We start from the raw sequence: 22,927 nt of genomic DNA, 5'->3' as shown, positions 1-22,927 counted from the left end.
ACTGTTTTTAAGACATTAGTATTTATTTCCGAGTTCCATAACTTCCATTTCTTTCTCCACAGTAACAGCTAACGTTAAATATTCATTTAGTATCTCTCTCATCTCCTGTAGTTCCACACACACTTTATCTCACTGACTTTTAAAAGGGGCTTTATTCTCTCCCTATTTGCTCTTCGTGTAAAGTAATTAATTAATGAGAGGATCTTGAAAAACTGAAAATGTACTAGAATGCTCATGAATAGGGCAGGGCCCATTTGGTTGAGCAAGTCCATCGCTATGAAACAACTGAACTACTGAGCCAAGCATCCTGTGGCTATTGGTGGCTCACCTGTACACTCTACGGTCACATCGCAATACAATCAGTGGATCAATCATCAGGTCATTCTGCGTGTATTTCTGCTGGCGAAGCAGTTTGGTTTTTGGCTGCAAGGCATTCACTGTCATCACCCACAGCCTTCAAAACAAAAACATGACATTGGCTATGTTTTACAGGTTATTGAAAGCCAACAAGGCGGTGCTCAACCAAAATCCTTATAGAATGAAGCCATTTTCAGTGTGCTCTTCTAATAATAAAGTGCTTTAAAATGAAAGTTTGGAAGTAATTAGAGTGATTAAGCAAGAACCATGATGCAGATCCTAAACATTCACTTGACACTCTGCATCTTAAGACGGATAGGTTGATTTAAAAATAACACTGGATCAATGCTGACTAGTCAGTCAGTGTGAAATGGCCGAGGAAACCGGGAGAGTCCAAGTTGGATCCTTAATCACAGTTTTGTTAATTGATCTCACTTTAAGCTCTACAATTAGTACCACCAGCCAGGACTAGAGGGGGAAGACAAGAAACAAGGTCCTACTCTTGATTATTTTCTTATGAATACCTTTGGCAAAAATACACAGTTGAATGTCTAGATTAGATTTTGTAGTGATGCTTTTCATTATTGCATACCCTATCAATGTTCACCTTCAAAGGATTACATATTGCAGAGTGCTCATTTGGAAGAAGGAGTTGTATTACAATTGTTAGGTTTATGTCTTGGCACTTCTTATAAATTTGAAGTAGAACAAATGGGATACCATGAACTACAGTCTGCTGACATCTGCCTGACATCTGCCTGACAGCATGTCTACTGGTTTCATTGTTGAAGATTTGATAATGGCAGCAACTTGAGTTAATAGTGGAGACAGACACGCCAATGAATTGGCAAGTGTTGAAAATATTAAATTGTAAATACCTTAAATGACCACTTAATTCCAAGATGGGGCATAGGTTTATGGTGAGAGGGGAAGATATAAGAGAGACCTAAGGGGCAACTTTTTCACGCAGAGGGTGGTACGTGTATGGAATGAGCTGCCAGAGGATGTGGTGGAGGCTAGTACAACTGTAACATTTAAGAGGCATTTGGATGGGTATATGAATAGGAAGGGTTTGAAGGAATATGGCCCGGGTGCTGGCAGGTGGTACTAGATTGGGTTGAGATATCTGGTTGGCATGGACGGGTTGGAACGAAGGGTCTGTTTCCATGCTGTACATCTCTATGACTCTATGTAGAAAAGCTAGGCTTTCAAGGATAATTAACTAGCATTTCTACCTAGATACAAGGTCCATGTGATTCATATTACCAAGGGGATGGATGTGGAAAAAAACCATTGTGAAGATCATTGTAAAGCTATGAAATATAGGATCTGGGGTGACTTGACAGGGCTGATTGTGGAGAGAAAGTTCCTTTCATGGGAGAATCTAGAACTAGATTGTTTGAAAACTAAGAGGTTGTTCATTTAAATTGGAGATGACATATTCTTTTCTCAAAGTTGCATTTTTCTGGAACTCATCATGAAAGCAGAGTCTTTGAATATTTTTAAGGCAGAGGTGAATAGATTCTTGGTAAGAAAAAGCGGTGAAAGGTTATCAGGCAGGGATGTGGATGAGGTTATAAATATAATAGCTGTGTTATAATTATTGAATGGTACAGCAGGATTATGGAGTCGATGGCCTACTCTTTCCCCTTATTTGAAGATTAGTTTACAGGCTGATTATCTGTGCTATCACTGTTTTGAGTCTGCCTGGAATGAGAAGGAACACCTAAAGGCCAAAAAAGTCTGTTATTTGTAGTCAGGAATGCAGGTGAAAGCTTATGTTCAGATTCAGAACCAAAACAATGCTCATGTGGAGTTAAAATAAGGCTGGAAGTGTTAGCAAGCTTGGGTGATAGGGTCAGTCCACAGGAAAAGAAAACCTCAAGTCGTAGATTGCAGGCTGAGAAAACAATAGGAATACACCTTGAACATCTTAAGATGGGAAATCTTTACGTTCCAATCATTGAGCTACTCAATAGAAGTTTACATTTCTTCCTGAAGAAATTTAGGGGCAGCACAGCGGCTCAATGGTTAGCACTGCTGCTTCACAGCACCAGGGACTCAGGTTCAACTCCTGCCTCGGGCAACTGTCTGTGTGGAATTTGCACATTCTCCCAGTGTCTGCGTGGGTTTCGTCCAGATGCTCCGGTGAATTGGCCATGCTAAATTGTCCATAATGTTAGGTGGCTTAGTCAGGGTAAATATAGAGTGGAGGTCTGGGGGGGTTACTCTTCAGAGGGTCAGTGTGGACTTGTTGGGCTGAAGGGCCTATTTCCATACTGTAGGGAATCTAATCTAAAAATTTATTGGCGTCTATGGGGACCCTAAAGTGAACTGTAACCAGCACGAGTTGGTATCTTTAGAAGAGGAGAGGCTAATTGCAATTACTGGCTTGGATATCACATTTAAAACAAGTGATCTGAACATAAACAACAGGTATTTGTCTCAAGTTATATTAATGAAATCTCAGTTACAACTTCAAAGCTCAAGTCAGTCTTTGCTGATGAGAATTAGTCTTGGCAAAAGAGTATTTGCTGAAGCTTGTCAGGACATTTACGTGAAAAAATCTGACAAGACTGATATTACTTACAGTGTGCACTCTTGACCCCTCAACTGAGCAGAGTCCCTTCTGACTGAATATATATAGGTGCATTTTCTAATTCATGACAGTGGGCAGTTATAAAATGGCAAACTTTCACCAAAACACAATTTAGAAAGATGACAATAAGCTGCAGAAAGACTTTTATCAATCACCTTCTGTCAAGATTATTCAAGGCAATTATGCTTAACAGAACATAAATTAACAAGTGAACCATTAGGTAATATTTATATAAAGACACTGCTACCTCCTTGGCATAACGGTGTTGAGAAGCATCCAAAGCTGGTTTACTGTCTGGAGAATTCGTCGGGGAACATCCGAATCAAGCAACCGATACAAACCCAACATCAATGCTTCTGCAAATGGGATCAGCTCACTGGCAGATAACAGCGTCAAGTCCTCCAAGGTCTGCATCAGTTGAGTATAATTGGTAGAAGCCGAGTGGAAAGCTGGAGATGACAGGATCAACGGAAATTGTATCACTCACTTATCAGCTGTACAAAGAATGTCAAAATGGAGGTTAAATCCTCAAATATCAGGCAATTACCAAAAAAAAAGTAATCAAGATGAAAACAATAATAGATTTGCTACAAGCAGCAAACTGGATATAATAATATCTGTGCACAATACCAAAATACTCTAATTGTGAAATGGTCAACAAAATGTTGATTTCCTCGTGATTTTTAAATGATTTATAGATATTATCTGAACTCCTCTGAGGTACCTGTGGTTTGTACATGCAACTACAAGTCAATTTTCATGCCAGTACCTTCCTGCAGCTTCTTAGGTGTATGGCGTTTGGCCCGGCTGGTTAGCAGCATTCTGGAGAGCAGTGCTTCTGTGCCAGTCACTTCCTCCTCACACATCCAGTCATCCACCATACACAGGTGAGGATAATTCGTTGCCAGCAAACGCAACAATGCAGAATGAAGGCCTGATGGACAGGGAAAACCTCAAATCAGGTCAGAACATGCTTTGTTGCACACAGATATAAAATTCAAGAAAATCACAATCAACAGTTATTCTTCAGTTACATCAAATGACTACTTCTCCCACTACCCCTTATTAGGTCATACATTGTTTTAGATGGTTTCTCTGGAAGCCCTAAACACACTTGATGAATAACCTGCTTTAAAGATGCTGTATAGTGCTGAGCTTAAACCAATCAGTACAATTCCTCCTTCTCTCAGGCTAGGGTTTCAAACTTTTCACAACAATCTGCTCCAGATTGGAAACACCAAATGCAGGTAAGTGTTCAATCTGCGAATTCCTAGTTGCTTGTTATTTAAAGTTTGAACGTTGCATCGGTCACGATCTTTCTATCCTTGATCTCTGGTTGTGTAGTACGAGACCCTACGTAAGCTCAAGGAATAGATCCCATTCGTTGGTTTCTACTTCTCAGACTTTCAGTCAAGTCTAACAGTTTGAGACCCCGAAAACCATCAACTCTCGTTACATAATAGTGCTTTCCACCCTATCTTAGACCTTCTCTTTTGTACCTTTCCCCAGACGCTGTGCATATCACTTCCTTCAAACCTCTGATGTTGCTAACTCTTCCCAGTTCCAATGGAAAGTCCCAATTTTAAATTTTAGCCCTTTTATCTTCACGGATGCTACCAGAGAAGGAGAGTTCATGTTTCAGGCCGAATGACCCTTCCAGCATTTCTGTTTTATCAAAATTTAATCCCATCCTCATCAAACATCCTGCACTGGCCCATGGCCAGCTAATGAGAGATAGAATTCCAGTTGTTTCTTACCCTCCATTCTCCTGGCTAAGGGTACCAAGTTCAATTTTAAGCATCCAAATGAATTGTTTTGGTACAAACCTGAAGAACTACTAGGTAACTCTCATCATAATTCTTAGAAATAAATTCCAAAACAACTTCATTTTTACTGGATGTGTCTCCAAATACAAGCAGCTAAATATAATAAAAGTACAAGGACTTTGTTAGAATGTATTTATATCGGAACCTGTGGATTCCAACTGAGTCTGAACGAACAAGTGAAGCTTCTGCATTTACCGCCGAGCTCCTGTTGAAGCCCCTGTGCCTGCCGAATTAAATACTTGATAGGAATCTGATCCATCAGTGCTGCAGAGTAAGACTTGGGTTTCTTCTGAACTGCCGCTATTAGAAATATGGAAGAATGAAGAAAATAGTCAGCATATGCACCAATGAACCATTTCACCAAGAATAGTCTGAACGGTAATCCTAAAATACTAATGTTTAAAACAAAACAGACAAAAATTCCACACTTCAAGTGAAACCAAATCTTCATGGGTCAAAAGAATCAGAGTTAATGTTTCAGGTTTATGGATCCTTCCTCCGAACACTCAGATCTTTCTGAGGAAGGGTCACTCGGCCTGAAACATTAACTCTCATTCTCTTCACAATGCTGCCACACCTCCTGAGCTCTTCCAGCAATCTCAGTCTTTGATTTACAGAATCCACAGTTCTTTCAGTTTTTTTTCCTTCGGGCAACTCAGTTTGAGGACTGTTGATAGATACCTATCCAACAAAGCAACAATAAAAATTATAGCACACTGCAGGACACCTAAAAGGGCTTTGCAGCTAAGGAAGAATTTTTGAAGTGCAGCCATGGTTGTAATGTGGGAAACAATTAATTTGGGCACAAGAAGTTCCTCACACCAGTGCAAGTAAATCAGTTTTTTTTTGCAGCATTGGCTGCGATTTAAATATTAGCCTAGTTGTCAGGGAAACGGTTCCACTCTTCAAAAAACACTATGGGATCTTTTACATCCATTTCAGAGAAGAGTTAGACCTTTGCTTTAAAGCTGCATCTAAAAGATAGCAGTTGTGAACCTCAATACTATACCGAAAGGTCAACAGGATTTCATGCTCACGTCTATGGGCAAGAATGTAAACCTACAGCCAGGGGTGAAATGAATAATTTGTGCCCTCGTTATGATCAGGAAAGATATTTAAACTGTCCTGTTTATGTTCTGCAGGCTAGTCTTCTGAAAAGTGACAAATATCTTTAAAATAGATTGAGCTAGGCTACAGATTCAGGAATTATGAAAATTCCTCAAAAGCTGACCTACAGTGGGTGCAATGAGGATGGCGATGTGGAGGAATCTGACCATCTCAGAATACAGGCATGTGCACACACCTGCCTTTACCTTGAACTGTAATTACAGGAAAACATCTTTGGGCTTACAAGAAATGTCAAAAAGAAACAGAGTCAGAAATGCACACATACCTAATGGTTTCACATTGGCTAGCAGAGTCTCCTCATAAGACAGTGTGTAATAGAGAACCAGAAGCTGGGCTGTGATGCTGTGCTTTTGTCGACACCGGTTGTTCTCTCCCTTTTCACAAATATAGGAAAATGATAAAAAAAGTGGCTCCAATGAATTTATTGACTTTGTTTTTAAATGTTCTATGCCTTTGCAACTTTTCTCAGTCCAATCTTCAGTCACAACTTCAAAACATTCCGGCATTTAACCGTAATTTTTAACAGTGATTACAGTCAAATCATTTGTTACATCCAGGATTAAACAGAAGGAATGTTCAGTGGAATGCAAAATCTTCATTGGGGTGGAATTTTTCTCATTTTGTTTTAGTCCCAGCAGCTCTACTAGAATACAAGCCAATAAATAGAAAATTAAACTACTTTGGATCTAGTCATCGCAATTTTGACAATTTTATACCAACAAACCAATTTAACATACATCATACTGGATTGCACAATGAGAATCGAACTTAATGCTCCCATTTATTTAACTTTAATTCCCAGTTGGGAGTTTGAAAATTTTTCTAGCCCTATACTGGGGTATGGGTTCCAAGTTTAGGTAGACCACGCAGTTTTTTAGGCGTCATGCTAAACCTAACTATCCTTATCTGTTATGTGCCATTTACACTCGTGCACTGCCGCAAGGATGTCATTCCCTGAATACCAATCGGGTACAAAGATGCTCACCCGATGCCCCTTCAGTTGCCCAAGCATAACTCAATGTAGACTGGATCAAATATATGACTTTCCTGGTTTGTTTGGCTCAGATATAAAGGACTGGGATTACTTTTGCTTAATGCACCAGTTCACAAGACAATATGTCCAAGAGCTAGAAGCAGAAAATGGTAACACTGCATAACTTCCTTCTCCAATTTGTGACATTAGTTTCTCAGTAAAGATGCCCATATGAAACAAGGCAAATCGGAACACGTGATGTTTTCAAAGAGACATCTGGTCAGTGAATCTGAACTGTGGCAGGGTAGGAGTGCAGAAGGGTTAGTACATGAAAGATGTAGCATTTATTTAATTTATACAGAATACACCACAACTTCTTCCTGAATACACAAAAAAAATGATGTTCTCACCCAAGTGAGGCCATTGAACACATTGAGGACTTCCTGTTCGGTGATTGGTTGGTTTGTAGCTTCAGGATTAGCCTTGGATGCTGGTGTCAGAATGGAGTTAATGTAAACATCGATTAGAGGAATTAGCTGAGGGTGCAGAGGGGTTGTTGTTTCACACATTTGTCGGTAAATCCAATCCTAGAAGAGTGACCCACAAAATATTAAAAATGTAATCTCTATTCACACCAGATTTGAAAGGAAACAATTACAAAGACTTTCTGCGTATTAAAAATCATGCTGCAGACAACAGTGTGCAGCATTCTATATCTCTTTATTTGATACTATTTTTATCTTGCTTCATTATCCATTTCATAAAGTTTCTTTCTCAATAGAATGTCAGCAGTTATTTAGTACAGATATTCCACATTCATATCTACAGTCTCCCATGACCAACATCACAGTAAAGGATAAGGAAGAGAAAGTGACTTCATATTATGCAGTAATCCTTTTCTGTAGGCAGACTATTCTCTCTACTTTATGGTAGAAAGTGACATAGATCATTCATTTACACGAGCTTTTCTGCATTTTTCAAATTGTTGCGAAGAGGACATGTTAAATTTAGTGTTGCTCTCAACAATTTAACCTCTCTCTCTCTCTGCATGAGGCATATAAAGGATTTCACAGTGCTTCAATCCCTCAGTCAGGATGGGACTCAGCTTTCGAGTACTTACACTTGTGCTGTTAAATAGATATTGCTTGGTATTGAGGGGAAAAAAAAAGAGCTTGACATCAAGATTATTTACTAACTTTCTCGATGGTTACTAAAAGGTGCAAAATTTTGATTTTTTTTTACAGTGGTAGTTAGGACCAGCAGCTAGAATACCAAAATGTATGTAATGATGCTGGGTGACTTGATTAAGAAATGAGAGACACACAAACAATGCAAAGGATAACCTAATTAAATGGGAAAGGTCATTGCCATATTGTTGATGGCCCCAAACATTATCAGTTCACACCACCACTTGCCCGCATGAGCCATTTATGCAGAATACACACTGCAGAAGGAGAATACAAAGTCTCTGCATTGCAATTACTGTGCAGAATCACAACTATCAGCTTGTCAGAGGCTGTAACTGACAATGAAAACACATATAAACTCTTCCCCACTGAGCTTCAAATGAGTGGAGACTGACTGCCCAGTCTTGGCTGCATGCATAGTAGATACCACTTGACTATTGCAAATTGACCCTGAATATTGAAATTTTATAACACATTTCTCATAGCCTTCACTACAATGAAACTTCATCACAAACATAAAATGGAAATGTTAACCAGCTAATTTCAAACAATATTTTGATGTAAGAACTTTGCCAGTTTAAATTATATATTTAAAATGTATTTTTTCTAATTCTAGTCTTGTACAGAACATTGTGGAATACAGAAACAGCCTCATTAGGCAAACCAGTTCATGTTCCACAGAAGCTTATTTTGCATAGCATGTACACTTGCTGTCCACAAAGGTTTGTTTCCTGTTATCATTTAAGTTACATTTGGATATCAAAGCTTACAATTAAGATTTGCTACGTAACAAAATTTCCATGTATTACAAAATATGTGCTGAATTTGGCTACTGGAGTGTCCGAAATCTCCTTCCCTCCTCCATCAATATCTCAAATAATAATAAAAAGAATCTTACATTAATCAACTAACTGTATAGAATGTTATAGGCAAAATACAAGTCCATATTATATAAAGAAATTATATTTCCGAGAATAAGAAATGCTGTAAAAGGCATGTCACTACCTTGATGGAAACTTTGTGCTTAGTGAAAGCACGACTTCTTAACAACTGGTAAATACAGTGTATAGGCAAGAACCCAATTATGGTAGCACTCAGGTTGCTGGTTACAGGTACACGTACAGCATGAGCTGTTACTACCTAGAATGAGAAAGAATAACAAGAATGTGATTAACTTTGAAATGTTAAAATTTAAACTCATTTGTTAAAATGTACAGTTAAATGTTAAAATTTGTCCTACATCTTGCATTGCACAATGGTACCAAGGAGATTTCTATTTGTCATCCTTCTTTCCCTCTGACCTTAGGCCTCCAGGAAGTGCTGAGGTACTGGCCAGACAAGAATTAGCAGGGTAAAGCAATACTACGCAAGATCCAATAACGGATAATGAACAGGCTCCAGCAGGTCTGGAAATGTACTAACTCTCTTAACAGCTGGATATTCCACAAAATATTTACAACACCATGAGACCTATGGCCCACTAGATGTGCTCCATCACTCAATGAGATCATGGCTGATCTGATTAACTCCACTTCCATGCCTTATCCTCACAACCCTGGTTTCTCTTACTGATGAAAAAAATCAGCCTGTTTATCTCAACCTTGAAAAAAATGAAATGACTGAGCCTCGACAGCTTCTTGCAGTAAAGAATTCCACAGGTAGAATATCCTTGGAGAAGAAATTCCTCATCTGTCGTAAATGGATGACCCCTTACTCTCAGATTACATCCTCTGGTCCTAGGTCCTCCCACAAGCACAGACAACCTCTCCACATCTATCCTGTCAAGTCCTGTAAGAATTTTATTGGTATCAAATCTCCCTTCATTTTTCTGAACTCCAATGAGTACAAGCTTAACCTTGCCTCTAAGGAAAACTCCGCCATTCCTGGAATCAACCTAGTGAACCTTCTCTGGACTGTTGCCAGTGCCTGTATATCTTTTAGATAAGGGAACCAAAACTATTCATAAAATTCCAGATGTGGTCAGACTACAACCTTGTATAGATTAGCAATACTTCCCTATTACACTTCATTCCTTTTGAAATAAAGAACAACATTGCATTTGTCTTACCAATTACCCACTAACTTGGATACTAGCCTTTTGTAATTCATGCACAAGGATTCCCTAATCCTCTTCTGTTGCAGCTTTCCATAAACTTTTCCTATTTTCCGCTCTTCTATTCTTCCCACCATAGTGCAAAACCTCACATTTCTCCACATTATATTCCACTTGCCAAATTTTTGCTCACTCACTTGCCTTTATCCTTCTGTGGACCTCACAACTTGCCTTCCACCTAATTTTGTTAGCAATAGTACATTCAGCGCTATCATGAATCTCATGAACATATATTGTAAATAATGATGGCTCCATTGATACTTGTGACATTTCACTAGTTATAGGTTTCCATCCTGAAAATGACTAACAGAATAGAGTTGGGATAATGTAATGAGCTAATCCTTATCGTATGCTAAATATACTACCCCTAACATTATGGGCTAAATGCTATTCAGTAGGATGGGGTTACAGAGGCAGAATGAAAGGCATTTTTGCATTTTCACACAGACTGTAAATACATAACTGTAAAAAATGGTGATAGCAAAAATCTTTAACAAGACAACACAGAAAACAAGAACTTGTATTTCTCAGCATTGATGTAGGAGGAAGTATTTTTGGTTTCCCAGTTGATTGGAATATCCTACCTTGTTGGTGTTTGGGCACTGGGAACTAGGTGGCATTTGCACTTTCTTACATAAGACTTAGTTTTTTTAAAAAAGTAAATGTTTCTATTGAATTTGTCTGTGTTTCACACTGTGCCTCCCACACAAGCAAAGGTAAAGCCATTTATATTCATAGACAGTTCATTCTTGTTTGTGTCCAATTACAACTTTATAAGATTTTCCTTCTAGTCTACACCTACTACTTCTCACTCATGCTGTGAAAACATTCCAACACAATCCGGTTGTGGTGGTGGTAGTAGTTTACAGGAGAGCTGAGACCAACAGCACAGTGAGTCATCGATCAACTAAATCATATACAGGTTTCATGTGAGATTCACTGGATAACACAGGTGTGAGAATTCAGTTCACTGCTTCCCCTTGCAAGTTTAATACTGTGACCACAAGGTTGCTCCATTACCAATCAGTTAACTCAATATCAGGATAGAAACCGGCACCAATTGGATCTGCGTGGCTTAGGTGACTGAGAAAAGTAGAGATTTCTTATCAGTGTATCATCATCATCATATATAATAACTATATTGGAACGCAAAGTCAATGCTCTAGATTGGAAGATATTAAGCTGAAGTCCTATTTACTGCATTTCTTTAAGATTACGATATCCCACAGCAATTTCAAATCATTCCTGGAAAACGGTGCTCCCTCAAATCAACATTGCCAGAAATAGATCAACTAGTTATTCTGCTCATCGCTGTATCAGAGGGGGGAGGGCATTTTTACACATAGCTGAAAATGTGTTGCTGGTTAAAGCACAGCAGGTTAGGCAGCATCCAAGGAACAGGAAATTCGACGTTTCAGGCCAGAGCCCTTCATCAGGAATGATTCCTGATGAAGGGCTCTGGCCCGAAACATCGAATTTCCTGTTCCTTGGATGCTGCCTAACCTGCTGTGCTTTAACCAGCAACACATTTTCAGCTCTGATCTCCAGCATCTGCAGACCTCACTTTTTACTCGAAGATTTTTACACATAGGTCAATGACATAGGTCCTCAAACTTACACATTTTGATGTTTCAGTGAGAGGTTATAATGCCTGTGCAAGTTCAATTTCTTTTTCCTAAATTTGCTGAGAAACAAGGCAAAGTGAAGAGAGTATAGGATGAAATTCTCAAGTATAATGATTTACAATTAGAATGGAAAAGAATTGAAAACTTTACCAAAATCATCCCTGTGTATGAATGCAAAGATAAAAAAAAATGTGCAAGCTGTGGGTTTACCTGCTCTGTAAATATTTCCTGTGTGAAGATGGTTTTCATTCTGTTCAGTGAACTTGGTTTAATGGCAATCTAAGACAGACATTATAAAAAAGGTGCTTATTGTTAGTTTTAACGCAGAAAACAAGACCAAAAACAGCAGCACCATTGCAAACAGCCCCAACAAGCAAAGTTTCATCTACAAATGTATTATGTATGAATCATTTTCTGATTTCATATTGCTGATATGTCCAAAGCAACCACTGGTGAAGGAGGTTCCCTTCATGGACAATGCAGACAACTCATTTTTCAGAGAAACCTTCACATATGTCAGTTACTATCAAGACATTGTTATTCCAATGCTATTCAGGCTGACGTCATATCCTTCACAAATGTGAGCTAATCTAAAACCCATATCCTTATACCGAATTCAACATCTGTAACTTTAGGGTGTAGGTAAACAGGAAATGACATCACTACAAACCCCAGGAAGCCCATCCAGGACAAACATATAAATAGAAAGCAGGAGATAACAGCTTTGCTTCACTTGGAGGTCACCATTGATAATGTTACCGAGCCAGGTAATGAAACGTGTGGATATCAAACCTCAGCTCAGTGAGCAAACCTACACCCTAAACCTCAACCTGAGCTACAAACCTTCACAAACATTGCATTTGTAACTTTTTTGAACTACACTGGCTCCTGATCCCACTATATTAAGTTCAAATTGATGATCCTTCTGTTTAAGTCCTATTGGGGCTATATACCTTACCAAACTGATCAACCTGTCTAGTCCTGCTGCCCTTTCTACTTGTATCTAGCTCTCCATTATTTTGACATGCCCTCTCCTTGTGCCCCACATTGTGCAGCATGTCTTAGCTATCGGTGTCTCAAATTCAAAAACTTCTTTAATTTACTAGTTTCTTCCAAAAGCCTTTAACACCCACCTCTAGCTAATGTTTTGGTGACTCTCATTTGCTACCTTTTTCTTATCTTCACTTTTGTATGCTGAAGATGCAATTTGAATATATTTTATTTTATTGCAACATTCTTCTTCAAATCACATTGCATATCTATGACATTTTTTGCTATTGCACCATCCTTCACGTGTCTGAAGGGAGACAATTTCCCTGCTTCTGGAAAGATACAATCAGCTTCAGACAAGGAGGAATTAGAACTCAGATGGCCCAACTCATGCTTCCATTGATCTCTGTTTCAGGGTAGGAGAGGAAAATACATCCACACTCTCATTCCACGCTCATTTTTATTCCCAATGGAATAGGCAAAATTAAAAACTAGCTAAAAGGAAAATCTTGAAAACGCTGATGTTTACCACTTGAGGATAACACATCAACATCCTGCCATCATGTCATTCCTGTTCCCTCCCTGCAAAATACAGTTTCTATTTTATATTAAAAAGTCACAAATGTTTTTCAATTATTTTGTACTTTATTGGTAACACATTAGAGTTTAAATATTAGTCATGAACAACTGGAAATTATTGCACCTAACAGCCACAGCACCATCAAAAACTTTCAACATTTGCACCAAAGTTACAGCACAACCTATGGCCCTCGTTCAGATGTTACATACACCATGACAAAGGGAAAAGCTTTCAACTGCAACATGGGTTTTGGTCACTTACAAGTGAAGGACAGTTATGGGTGAACAGAATGAAAAGTTAATGTATTGATACAAGTAGCTGCTTGAAAAAAAAGCGTTTTAAAAGATTTCAGCTAAAGGATAACTGATTTTATTTTCTCAACTCCCATAAATTACTACAGGAAAAAGGATACAGGCACACTTACCTTCATACCCAAAGTGGAACAGACCAAGTCGATGATGGCACTGAGCTGATTGCTATGAAAGTACATTGCAACCAATAGCAGCATCTCACCAAATGAAGCAGAGACCCCTGTGGTACTTGAAATTACACAAAAAAAACAAAGTTACATCACTCCAGCCGATTGTAGCTGATAGGCCGTAATTCTTTCATTGTGATATTTGAGATCTGGACAGAATGGTGAAACACATGACCCTATTTTCTAAGCCAGCTCAGGCCGTTCGAAAGAGAATCATTTTGCTGACACCATTTTCCCACTCTCATGGTTACTTGACACATCTGGCACAACACAACAACTGGAAGGCTGCTCTGCAAAAGTTGCTCAATTTGGTCATTTGGAAGTGTGCTGGGTATAGTTTAGAATCACACTTCAACTGCGCCTGATCAAGTTCACATCAATTTAAAATTCTAAGCACAGTTTATTTCACCGGTTAAAGGCTGAAAGCACGTACCCAACAATGAATCTCACCTCTCAAAATATGCCTCCTCCCTGATCATCCAGCTTAACCACATTACAGTCATTTGCTCCTGTTCAGGGGTACTGAAAAAAAAAAGTTATTTGAGATGTGAAATTCTGAACACAGAAGTCAAACCTGCAACATTAGCAATTTTGGGACCTCCTCCTCTTCTCCCCCACCACTTTCCCAATTGATAAATTAACAAGAAACTTTAATTCATATCGGACTCAGTCTGTAGAAAGGTCTAAAAATGCTTCCAACACTGGATTACTTTTCTTAAAGAGTTGTCATTGTTTGCTTTTTCAAAGCTTTCTGCCAAGAAACATGTAAAACTGATCAACTCATGACTTTGTTCACTGGCAGTGCAGGTCAAAAAAGGGGTTTTGCCCAGGACAAGCTTTCCTCCACTGTGTACAGCTTGACAGCTCCTTCTAACCCACTGTCTAGAAGGAGGTTAGTATGTACATTCAACATGGAACATTACAGCACAGAAAAGGCCCTTGGTCCTCAATGTTGCGCTAACTTATTGAACCAATCTGAAGCCCATCTAACCTACACTATTTCATTTTCATCCACATGTCTGTCCAATGAGCATTTAAATGCTCTTAAAGTTGGCAAGTCGATGACTGTTGCAGGCAGAGCATTCCATGCCACTACTACTCTAAGTAAAGAAACTACCTCTGACATCTGTCCTAAATCTATCACCCCTTAATTTAAAGCTATGTTCCCCCCCCTCCCGTGCTAATCATCACCATCTAAGGAAAAAGTCTCTCACTGTTCACCCCATCTAACCCTCTGATTATCTTACATTCTCAACTTAGTTGCCTCTCAACCTTCTTCTATTGAAAATAGCTTCAAGTCCCTTAGCTTTTCCTCATAAGACCTTCTCTACATATCAGGCAACATCCTGGTAAACCTCCTCTGAACCTTTTCCAAAGCTTCCACATCCTTCCTCTAATGTGCTGACCAGAACTGTATGCAATACTCCAAGTGCGGCCTCATCAGAGTTTTGTACTGCTGCAGCATGACTTTGTGGCACCGAAACTCAATCACTCTACCAATAAAAGCTAACACACCTTATACCTTTTTACCAATCCTATCAACCTGGGTGGCTCAATGGTTAGCACTGTTGCCTCACAGTGCTAAGGTCCTGGTTTCGATTCCTACCTTGGGCAAGTGTCTGTGTGGAGTTTGCACATTCTCCCAGTGTTTGTGTGGGTACTCTGTTTTTTTCCCACAATCCAAAGGCGTGCAGGTCAGGTGAATTGGCCAAGCTAAACAGCCCACAGTGTTGGGTGCATTAGTCAGGGGTAAATATAGGGTAGGGGACTGGGTCTGGGTGTGTTGCTCTTCAGAGAGTCGATGTGGACTTGTTGGGTCGAAGGACCTGTTTCCATACTGTAGGTAGTCCAATCTATGTACATGGACTCAGATCTCTCTGCTCATCTACACTACCAATAATCTTAGCATTAGCTTAGTACTCTTTGTTACAAGGATTTAAACACACAATATTGTTGGTAAATTAAAACTGAAGAATGTTGCAGATTCACATAAAAGCAAATTTCAGCCAATAATCATTCAAATAGAATACAATCAGGGTCTCTTAACATAGCTGAGCAGCTACTGTGGAAAAGAAATCTTGACCTTGGCCATAAGAAATGCAGAATTATGTGCTCATTTGGTCAGTCTTGAAAAAGGCACCATTCAGCTATTTTGTACAGGTACTTGTAGACATGTGTACATTTTTTCAAAGAGGCAGAGATTCTTTGGGTCAGTCATACTGAAAACTGTCTCTCTCTGCGTGAAGGTCATGAATGGTTAACCTGACCCAAAATACCAGTCAATGATACTCCAATCCAGCCACTTTGAAACCTGGGCATGACACTCTCTCAGGTTTGTAATCCTTCCTGTGGAGTACTTATGCCCGGAACATTAATTCTCCTACTCCTCGGATGCTGCCTGACCTGCTGTGCTTTTTCCAGTGCCACTTTTCGACTCGGACTTCACGGAGACTGATTTAGTCAAGTCAAAGTTTAGTCAAATGTTATCTAAAAAGGAAGAGCATGCCGGGTTCTGAGAAAATATGGTGGAACTGTATTATGTCTGCATCGGCTCTTGCAGTGAGCAGTTCACGGTGGAACATATTTGTATTAACTTGTCAGTTAACTGTTAATTGTTACAGAAATCAAATAAGTTATAATGGAGACCACATATCAAAGTGATCCCAGAACAGTAACTGAATCAAAAGGTTGAAATCAGACTGTAAATCCAAGGATAAATATGTAGTTTAGACCATCCTTTGTAACTAAGGATTAGACAACAGTTATAAAATATTGTTCCCTCATTTTACCGACTGTGTCTACAATGTCGATTTCCAATTATTTGGTGCTGTCAACAACTGCTAAGTGTGAATGCAGATTATCAAGGCGAGTTGTGTCCTTGGTGCTTGATGACAAGGTTTATTGAAGGATAAATCTGTAGCTAATTACCAGAAAATTCTGTTCAGCATACATATTTACAACCAAATGTCAAAACCATTGCTGTGTTACAACTGATGGACTTGCTTTTTGTTTTCCGTCAACTGTCAATTTCCTTCCCTTATCTTTTGCAGGCATGGATTCTTACTAGAATTTACTCCAAGAGGGTCTTTTCATTTATGATTGCTCATTTACTGTTAAGTCTGATTTTAATCAAACAAGATTTTCCACACCTGTTTTCCAGCAAGGATGTCACTAAGTAATGCATTATGACAAGGACCTTGACTGAGTTTATCTTTACCTCCACCACCAACACTCCATTCCTCCTTCAGAAACTTACCTGACTAAACTGGGGAATGCCAGCAGCATGCAGAAGGACAAAGACACAAAGCGGACACCAGCTGGAGTTGCCGGTGGGCGGCTTGTCATCAGCTGTAAAAGCTGCTCAGCTTCTTCATCGGTTGGCCTAATTGACAATATCACACAAGGCATTACAATTCTATACTGCAGAAAACACAGTGCTGCTGACGACACATGAAGTAGAATTGGACTTCCGATACAAATGGTCATTTGGGTCTGTTAGCTAAATGCCTTCACTTTGGTCCATGTGATTACACAACTAATTACCCCATCACTAACCCAAGCAGGCATCAGCTAACACGGTACAGTCTAGAGTTTAGGAGCTGGAACATGCTTCCCTGTCTGGCTTGTTAGATCCTTTAAGTGTACAGTCTCACCAATGACATATCCCAACTTCAAAAGTAACAGACCCACATCACAGAAGTCTTAAAAATTCATATGTTCAAGGTGGCTATGATCTCTCCCAACAAACACATGATTAACTGTCAAAACTGAGTTGCAATGGTTGGTTACAGAAATTTTTGTTTCTAATTAACAGCATTTTTAAAAAGCTTCTGAAGCTATTAACTGCTGCGGTGAAACATGAATTTGCATTTTTAACCTGCGTTCTGGTTTCCTTTTCTAGAAATGCTAGACACCAGCCTACACATGGTATTCCTAAAAGAACACCTGCTCAGAAACCTTTCATATACTATCGCAGTTCATACTTGAGTCCAGCGATTCCCATCAGTGCACAGTAGAGCCGCAACATTGCGCTGGCTTTCACCACGTTTTCTTCCTTCAATGCTGAGTATACCGAAATATTAGGTTCCATGTCAGTGTCTGCAGTATCTTCACCAATGCGACCACTGCTAACCGTCGGGAGAATAGCCATTAGTTCCAGCAGCAGTTGCCGCCTCATCTGCCATAGCACCGAGCTACTGCGTTCCCTCTTATGCTGTGTAACAGAAAAACTTGAGAATTACACTCTGATCTCAAAGTTTTTACTGGATTGGGGAATATATCATCAGAAAGTTATTAAGTATTTGAAGAAGATTATCTCTACAACCTAAGAACACACGAAATAGAAGTAGGCCATTCTGTTGCTCAAGCTTGCACCAGTCAATAAAGGTGAGAGCCAAACTTCTACCTCAGCTACACCTTCCAACATGACCTAGGAATGGTAGCATATGGTGTTTAGATTAGATTTACAGTGTGGAAACAGGCCCTTCGGCCCAACAAGTCCACACCGACCCGCCGAAGCGAAACCCACCCATACATTACCCCTTACCTAACACTACGGGCAATTTAGCATGGCCAATTCACCTGACCCGCACATCTTTGGACTGTGGGAGGAAACCGGAGCACCCGGAGGAAACCCACGCAGACACGGGGAGAACGTGCAAACTCCACACAGTCAGTCGCCTGAGTCGGGAATTGAACCCGGGTCTTCAGGCGCTGTGAGGCAGCAGTGCTAACCACTGTGCCACCGTGCCGTGTTATTAGATTAGTAAGCCAGAGACCTGGAGAAATGAGTTAAATCTGATTATGACAACTAAAGAAAATTTAATTTGATTAATTACAAAATCTGGTTTTAATACAAACTTATAAAACTACCAAGTTAATGAAAAAAACAAATTTGATTCATTTATAGTTTTCCTTCGGGGAAAGTAATCTGCCATTCTGACCTTCATCCTCAAACACTTCCACCAATTACAATTAGAGCCCACCACCAAGAACATCTTCCCCTCCCCACCCCTCTCTGCCTTCCGCAAGGACCATTCCCTTTGCCAATCCTTGGTTCGTGCCACTCTTCCCACCAACCCCCCCCCCCAACACCACCAGATACCTTCCTCTGCAACTGTAAAAGATGCAAACTCTGCTGGCATACCACCTCCCTCACCCCTACCCAGGGCCCCAAACAGACTTCCAGGTGAGATACAGGTTCACCTGCCTCTGCTCCAATCTGGTTTACTGTGTCTGATGCTCCTGATGTGGTCTTCTCTACATTGGTGAGACCAAACAAACTGAGGACACAAAAGGGACCTTGATCAGATGGGAAATTAGACCAAGGATAGGCAGAAGAAGCTTAACGTAGACAAATGAGAGATGCTGCATTTTGGCAAACCGGGGTAGGACTTACAAACTTAAATGAGGTCCTGGGGAGAGTTGCCAAACAAAGAAACTTTGGATGCAGGTTCACAGTTCCTTGAAGGTCGAGCTGCAGGTCGACAAGGTGGTGAAGGCGGCATTTGGTACACTTTGAGTGCATTGAGTACAGGAGTTGGGAGGTTATGTTACAGCTATACAGGATATTGGTTAGGCCACTTTTGGAATTCTATGTTCAGTTCTAGTCCCCCTGTTATAGCAAAGACATTGCAAAACTTGAAAGGGCTCAAAATGGATTTACAAGGATGCTTGAGCTAGAGAGAGGGGCTGAATAGGCTGGGGCTAATTTCCCTGGAGCATTGGAGGCAAAGAGATGACCTTACAGAATTTTATAAAATCATGAGGGGCAAGGGTAGGGGAATCCAAAACTAAAGGGCACTGGTTTAAAGTGAGAGGAGAAAGTTTTAAAAGGGATGTGGGGGCATTTTTTTCATGCAGAGGTTTGTGCGTGTATGGAATGAGCTGCCAGAAGTGGTGGTGGAGACTGGTACAATTGCAGCATTTAAAAAGGTATCTGGATGGGTGGAGGAATAGGAAGGTTGAGGGAGATATGGGCCAAATGGGACTAGATTAATATCTGGTCAGAATGGACATGTTGGACCAAAGGGTCTCTTTCCATGCTGTACACCTCTATGACGATGACTGTATTTTGCCGAACATCTCAGGCAGGCCCACAGGGGTTGACCTGACCTCCCAGGCACTGCCCATTTTAATTCCCGTCCCACTCCCTTTCTGACATGATTACCCCTGGCCTTCTCCACTGCCACAGCAAATCAGACTGCAAATTAGAGGAACACCACCTCATCTTCTGCCTAGTCTGCTGACAGCCGAGAGGACTCAAATAACCTCCTTTCCTATCCGCCAAGTTGATTTCCAGCCCCTCCCCCTCCTTTCCATTCCTCTGATCGACCTTTCCTTAGGTCCCAACTAGATTAATTCCTGCCGTTGACCAACCAGGTTGTACTCTCTACCTGTATTCAACTATCCCTACCTCACCACACCAAACCCCCCCCTCCTTTATTTGCAGTTCCCCTTACACTCACACCCAGTCCTAAAGAGGGGTTGTATCTGAAACGTTGACTCCTCCACCTTCTGATGCTACCTGGCTTATTTGTTTTTCCAGCCTCCTGCTGGTCTACCTTAGATTCAAGCATCTGCATTTTTTTTTGTCTCGTTCTGACCCAGTCTGGCCTACCTGACCTAAATGCATCTGTACACCACAGCGTACATATTGCACAGTTTTGTTGCGATGTGTGGCACTAATAATATATTAAACGACAGTTTCAGAACAGATAGATTAAAAATAGGTCATTCCCAAAGCACTGTGAGCCATCAATACCAGGTTTTATTCAACTATAACCTGTAACCTCATGTTTCTGCATATCTCTTACCACTCAATTATTACCATCAAGCTAAAGGACAACCCTGGTTTAATGTAGGACATAGGAGAGCTTACCTAAAGATTTCAACCTGGCAAATCTACAGCAAAGGATGACATGAATTTTCAACATCAGGAATAGCAATTCCTTAACCAATGGTGAGGCGAGTGTGACTGGCCTCGACAGCAGGCAGTATTTGTCCTAATATAACATCAAGAAACACTAGCAAAATCGTAATCAATGGGAATCAGGGTAAAAACTTCTCATAGCTAGAACAACCATCCCAAGATGGTTATGGTTGTTGGAGATAAGTCAACTTAGCTGGAGGACATCGTTGTTGGAGTTCCTCAAAGTAATGTCCAATGTCAAAACATCTTCAGCTGCTCCTTCAACAACCTTCCCTTCAGCTCAAGATCAAATGTAGAGATGTCTGTTGATGATTGCAAGGAGTTCAATGCTATTTGAAATTCCTCTGATACTGTAACAGTCTGTATCAACATGCAGTAAGTTCTGTATAACATGCAGATTTCACTTGATAAATGGTTAGTAATATTTACACCAGACCAGTGCCAGACAATGACCACCTTCAAGGAAGAATCTAAATTAGTTACTCATGATATTCAATGGCACTGCCATAAATATTCTGGGGTTTCTACTGATCAGGGCCAGGGTTTAGATCAAAGTGGTGCTGGAAAAGCACAGCAGGTCAGGCAGCATCCGAGGAGTAGGAAAACCGACGTTTTGGGCAGGGCCAGTCGTACAAACACAAGACAGGGCTGGGCATTCTGCAAGTAAATTAGCTCCTGACTCCCCAGAGTGGGCCACTATCTGCAAGGAATACATCAGAAGTGGGGTGGAAAACCTTTGCCTGGATGAGTGCAGATCCTACAACAGTGAAGCTTGAATCCGTGCATGATAAGAATCTACTTGATAGATACCCCATTTATTTTGTCTACCACTGATGCATAGAGGTAGTAATGTACCATCTATAAGATCATCTTCCAAACCCTAATCTTTACCACTTAGAAGAACAAAGGCAATGGCTGCACAAGTGCACTATCAGCTGCTGGTTCCCCTCCAAGCTACATACCACCTTGACATGGAAGTATAATTGCTGTTCCCTTATCATTGCTACATCAAAATTCTGGCAATCCCTCCCTAACAACACAATGGCTGCACGCTTCAAAGATGGGCTCATTACCACCTTTTCAAGGACAATAATTGTTGGCTTTACAAGAAAGTTGTGCACCCCATGAATGAATATAAATAGAAAACCATATCACTTAATTCCCTAAAATGAAATTCCTCACTTGAGGTTATCAAACATTTCTGGACAGGAATGAGAAAGAAGAGTGACCAAATAAGTAGTTCAGTAGTACTTGAATAAACAGTGGCTGGAGGCAGATTTGCTGTCAAATGAAGGGAGGAAGTGGAATTACACTTTATGTACAGTGCAGAGTATGCTAGCTGTCTCATCTAGGAGGTTAGCACTGATGGAAAAATGTGGATTGTGGTAAGACGATTGCCAAGTAGGTCCAATGTTAGAAAGGCTAGTGGTGGGCACCTAGAGTCATTCAGCATGGAAACAAACCCTTCAACTTCAACTAGTTCACACTGACTATGCTCCCAAGCTAAACTAGGCCCGTTTGGCCCATATCCCTCCAAACCTTTCCTTTCAAGTGCTTATCCAAATATCTTTTAAACGTTGTATTGTACCTGTATCCACCACTTCTGGCATTTCATTCCACACACTAACCACACTTATAAAAAGGTTGTCCTTTTTAAATCTTTCTCCTCTAGTTCCCTAGCTGAGAACTCTCCCATCTTAGAGAAAAGACCTTTGTTTTTTTAAACCTCGTCTCTCTCCCCATGATTGTATAAACTTTATAAAGGTCATCCCTCAACCTCCTATGCTCCAGTGAAAAGAAGTCCCAGCCTATTTTTAAAACTCAAACCCTTCAATCCCAGCAATGTCCTTTTAAATCTTTTGAATATTTAGTTCAATCTTATTTGTGAGATAGCTGTTTTTAAAACTAGTTTTAGTAAGATTAATTTAAAAAAATTAAAGAAAAATTTACGATGTACTATAATGTGTCATAATTTAATTGGGGTGGGGGTCAGCAATTACTACCAGTTCCACCAATGACAGTGCTTGAGAATTATTGACCTACAAGAATAACGTCTGAAAAGTTTTTCACTGGAATCTTCCCGCTACATGTCCTTTACCTTACCCTCATCACTTGAAAGTGAACACTAACTGAGTGATTC

The 22,927-nt window shown here is 40.1% G+C and overlaps 1 protein-coding gene across 2 annotated transcripts in view; it reads right to left on the bottom strand.

Annotated features, from left to right (window-relative positions):
• Window positions 1-22,927, bottom strand: part of ints2 (integrator complex subunit 2) — a 67,913-nt gene that overhangs the window by 19,766 nt on the left and 25,220 nt on the right. For both annotated transcript variants that reach the window (XM_060848008.1, XM_060848007.1), the window contains exons 8-19: window positions 17,840-18,069; window positions 17,113-17,238; window positions 14,307-14,378; window positions 13,803-13,917; window positions 12,019-12,087; window positions 9,076-9,210; window positions 7,294-7,470; window positions 6,176-6,284; window positions 4,978-5,082; window positions 3,726-3,890; window positions 3,204-3,405; window positions 329-454 (exon numbers count right to left, since the gene is read on the bottom strand). In XM_060848008.1, coding sequence (XP_060703991.1) covers window positions 329-454; window positions 3,204-3,405; window positions 3,726-3,890; window positions 4,978-5,082; window positions 6,176-6,284; window positions 7,294-7,470; window positions 9,076-9,210; window positions 12,019-12,087; window positions 13,803-13,917; window positions 14,307-14,378; window positions 17,113-17,238; window positions 17,840-18,069 — 1,631 coding nt within the window. The remainder of the gene's footprint in view (window positions 1-328; window positions 455-3,203; window positions 3,406-3,725; window positions 3,891-4,977; window positions 5,083-6,175; window positions 6,285-7,293; window positions 7,471-9,075; window positions 9,211-12,018; window positions 12,088-13,802; window positions 13,918-14,306; window positions 14,379-17,112; window positions 17,239-17,839; window positions 18,070-22,927) is intronic.

This window comes from Hemiscyllium ocellatum, chromosome 31 (assembly GCF_020745735.1).
Source record: "Hemiscyllium ocellatum isolate sHemOce1 chromosome 31, sHemOce1.pat.X.cur, whole genome shotgun sequence".
Classification (NCBI taxonomy): domain Eukaryota; kingdom Metazoa; phylum Chordata; class Chondrichthyes; order Orectolobiformes; family Hemiscylliidae; genus Hemiscyllium; species Hemiscyllium ocellatum.
Note: the sequence above shows the minus strand (reverse complement) of the source record. Positions and strands in the feature narration are given on the sequence as shown.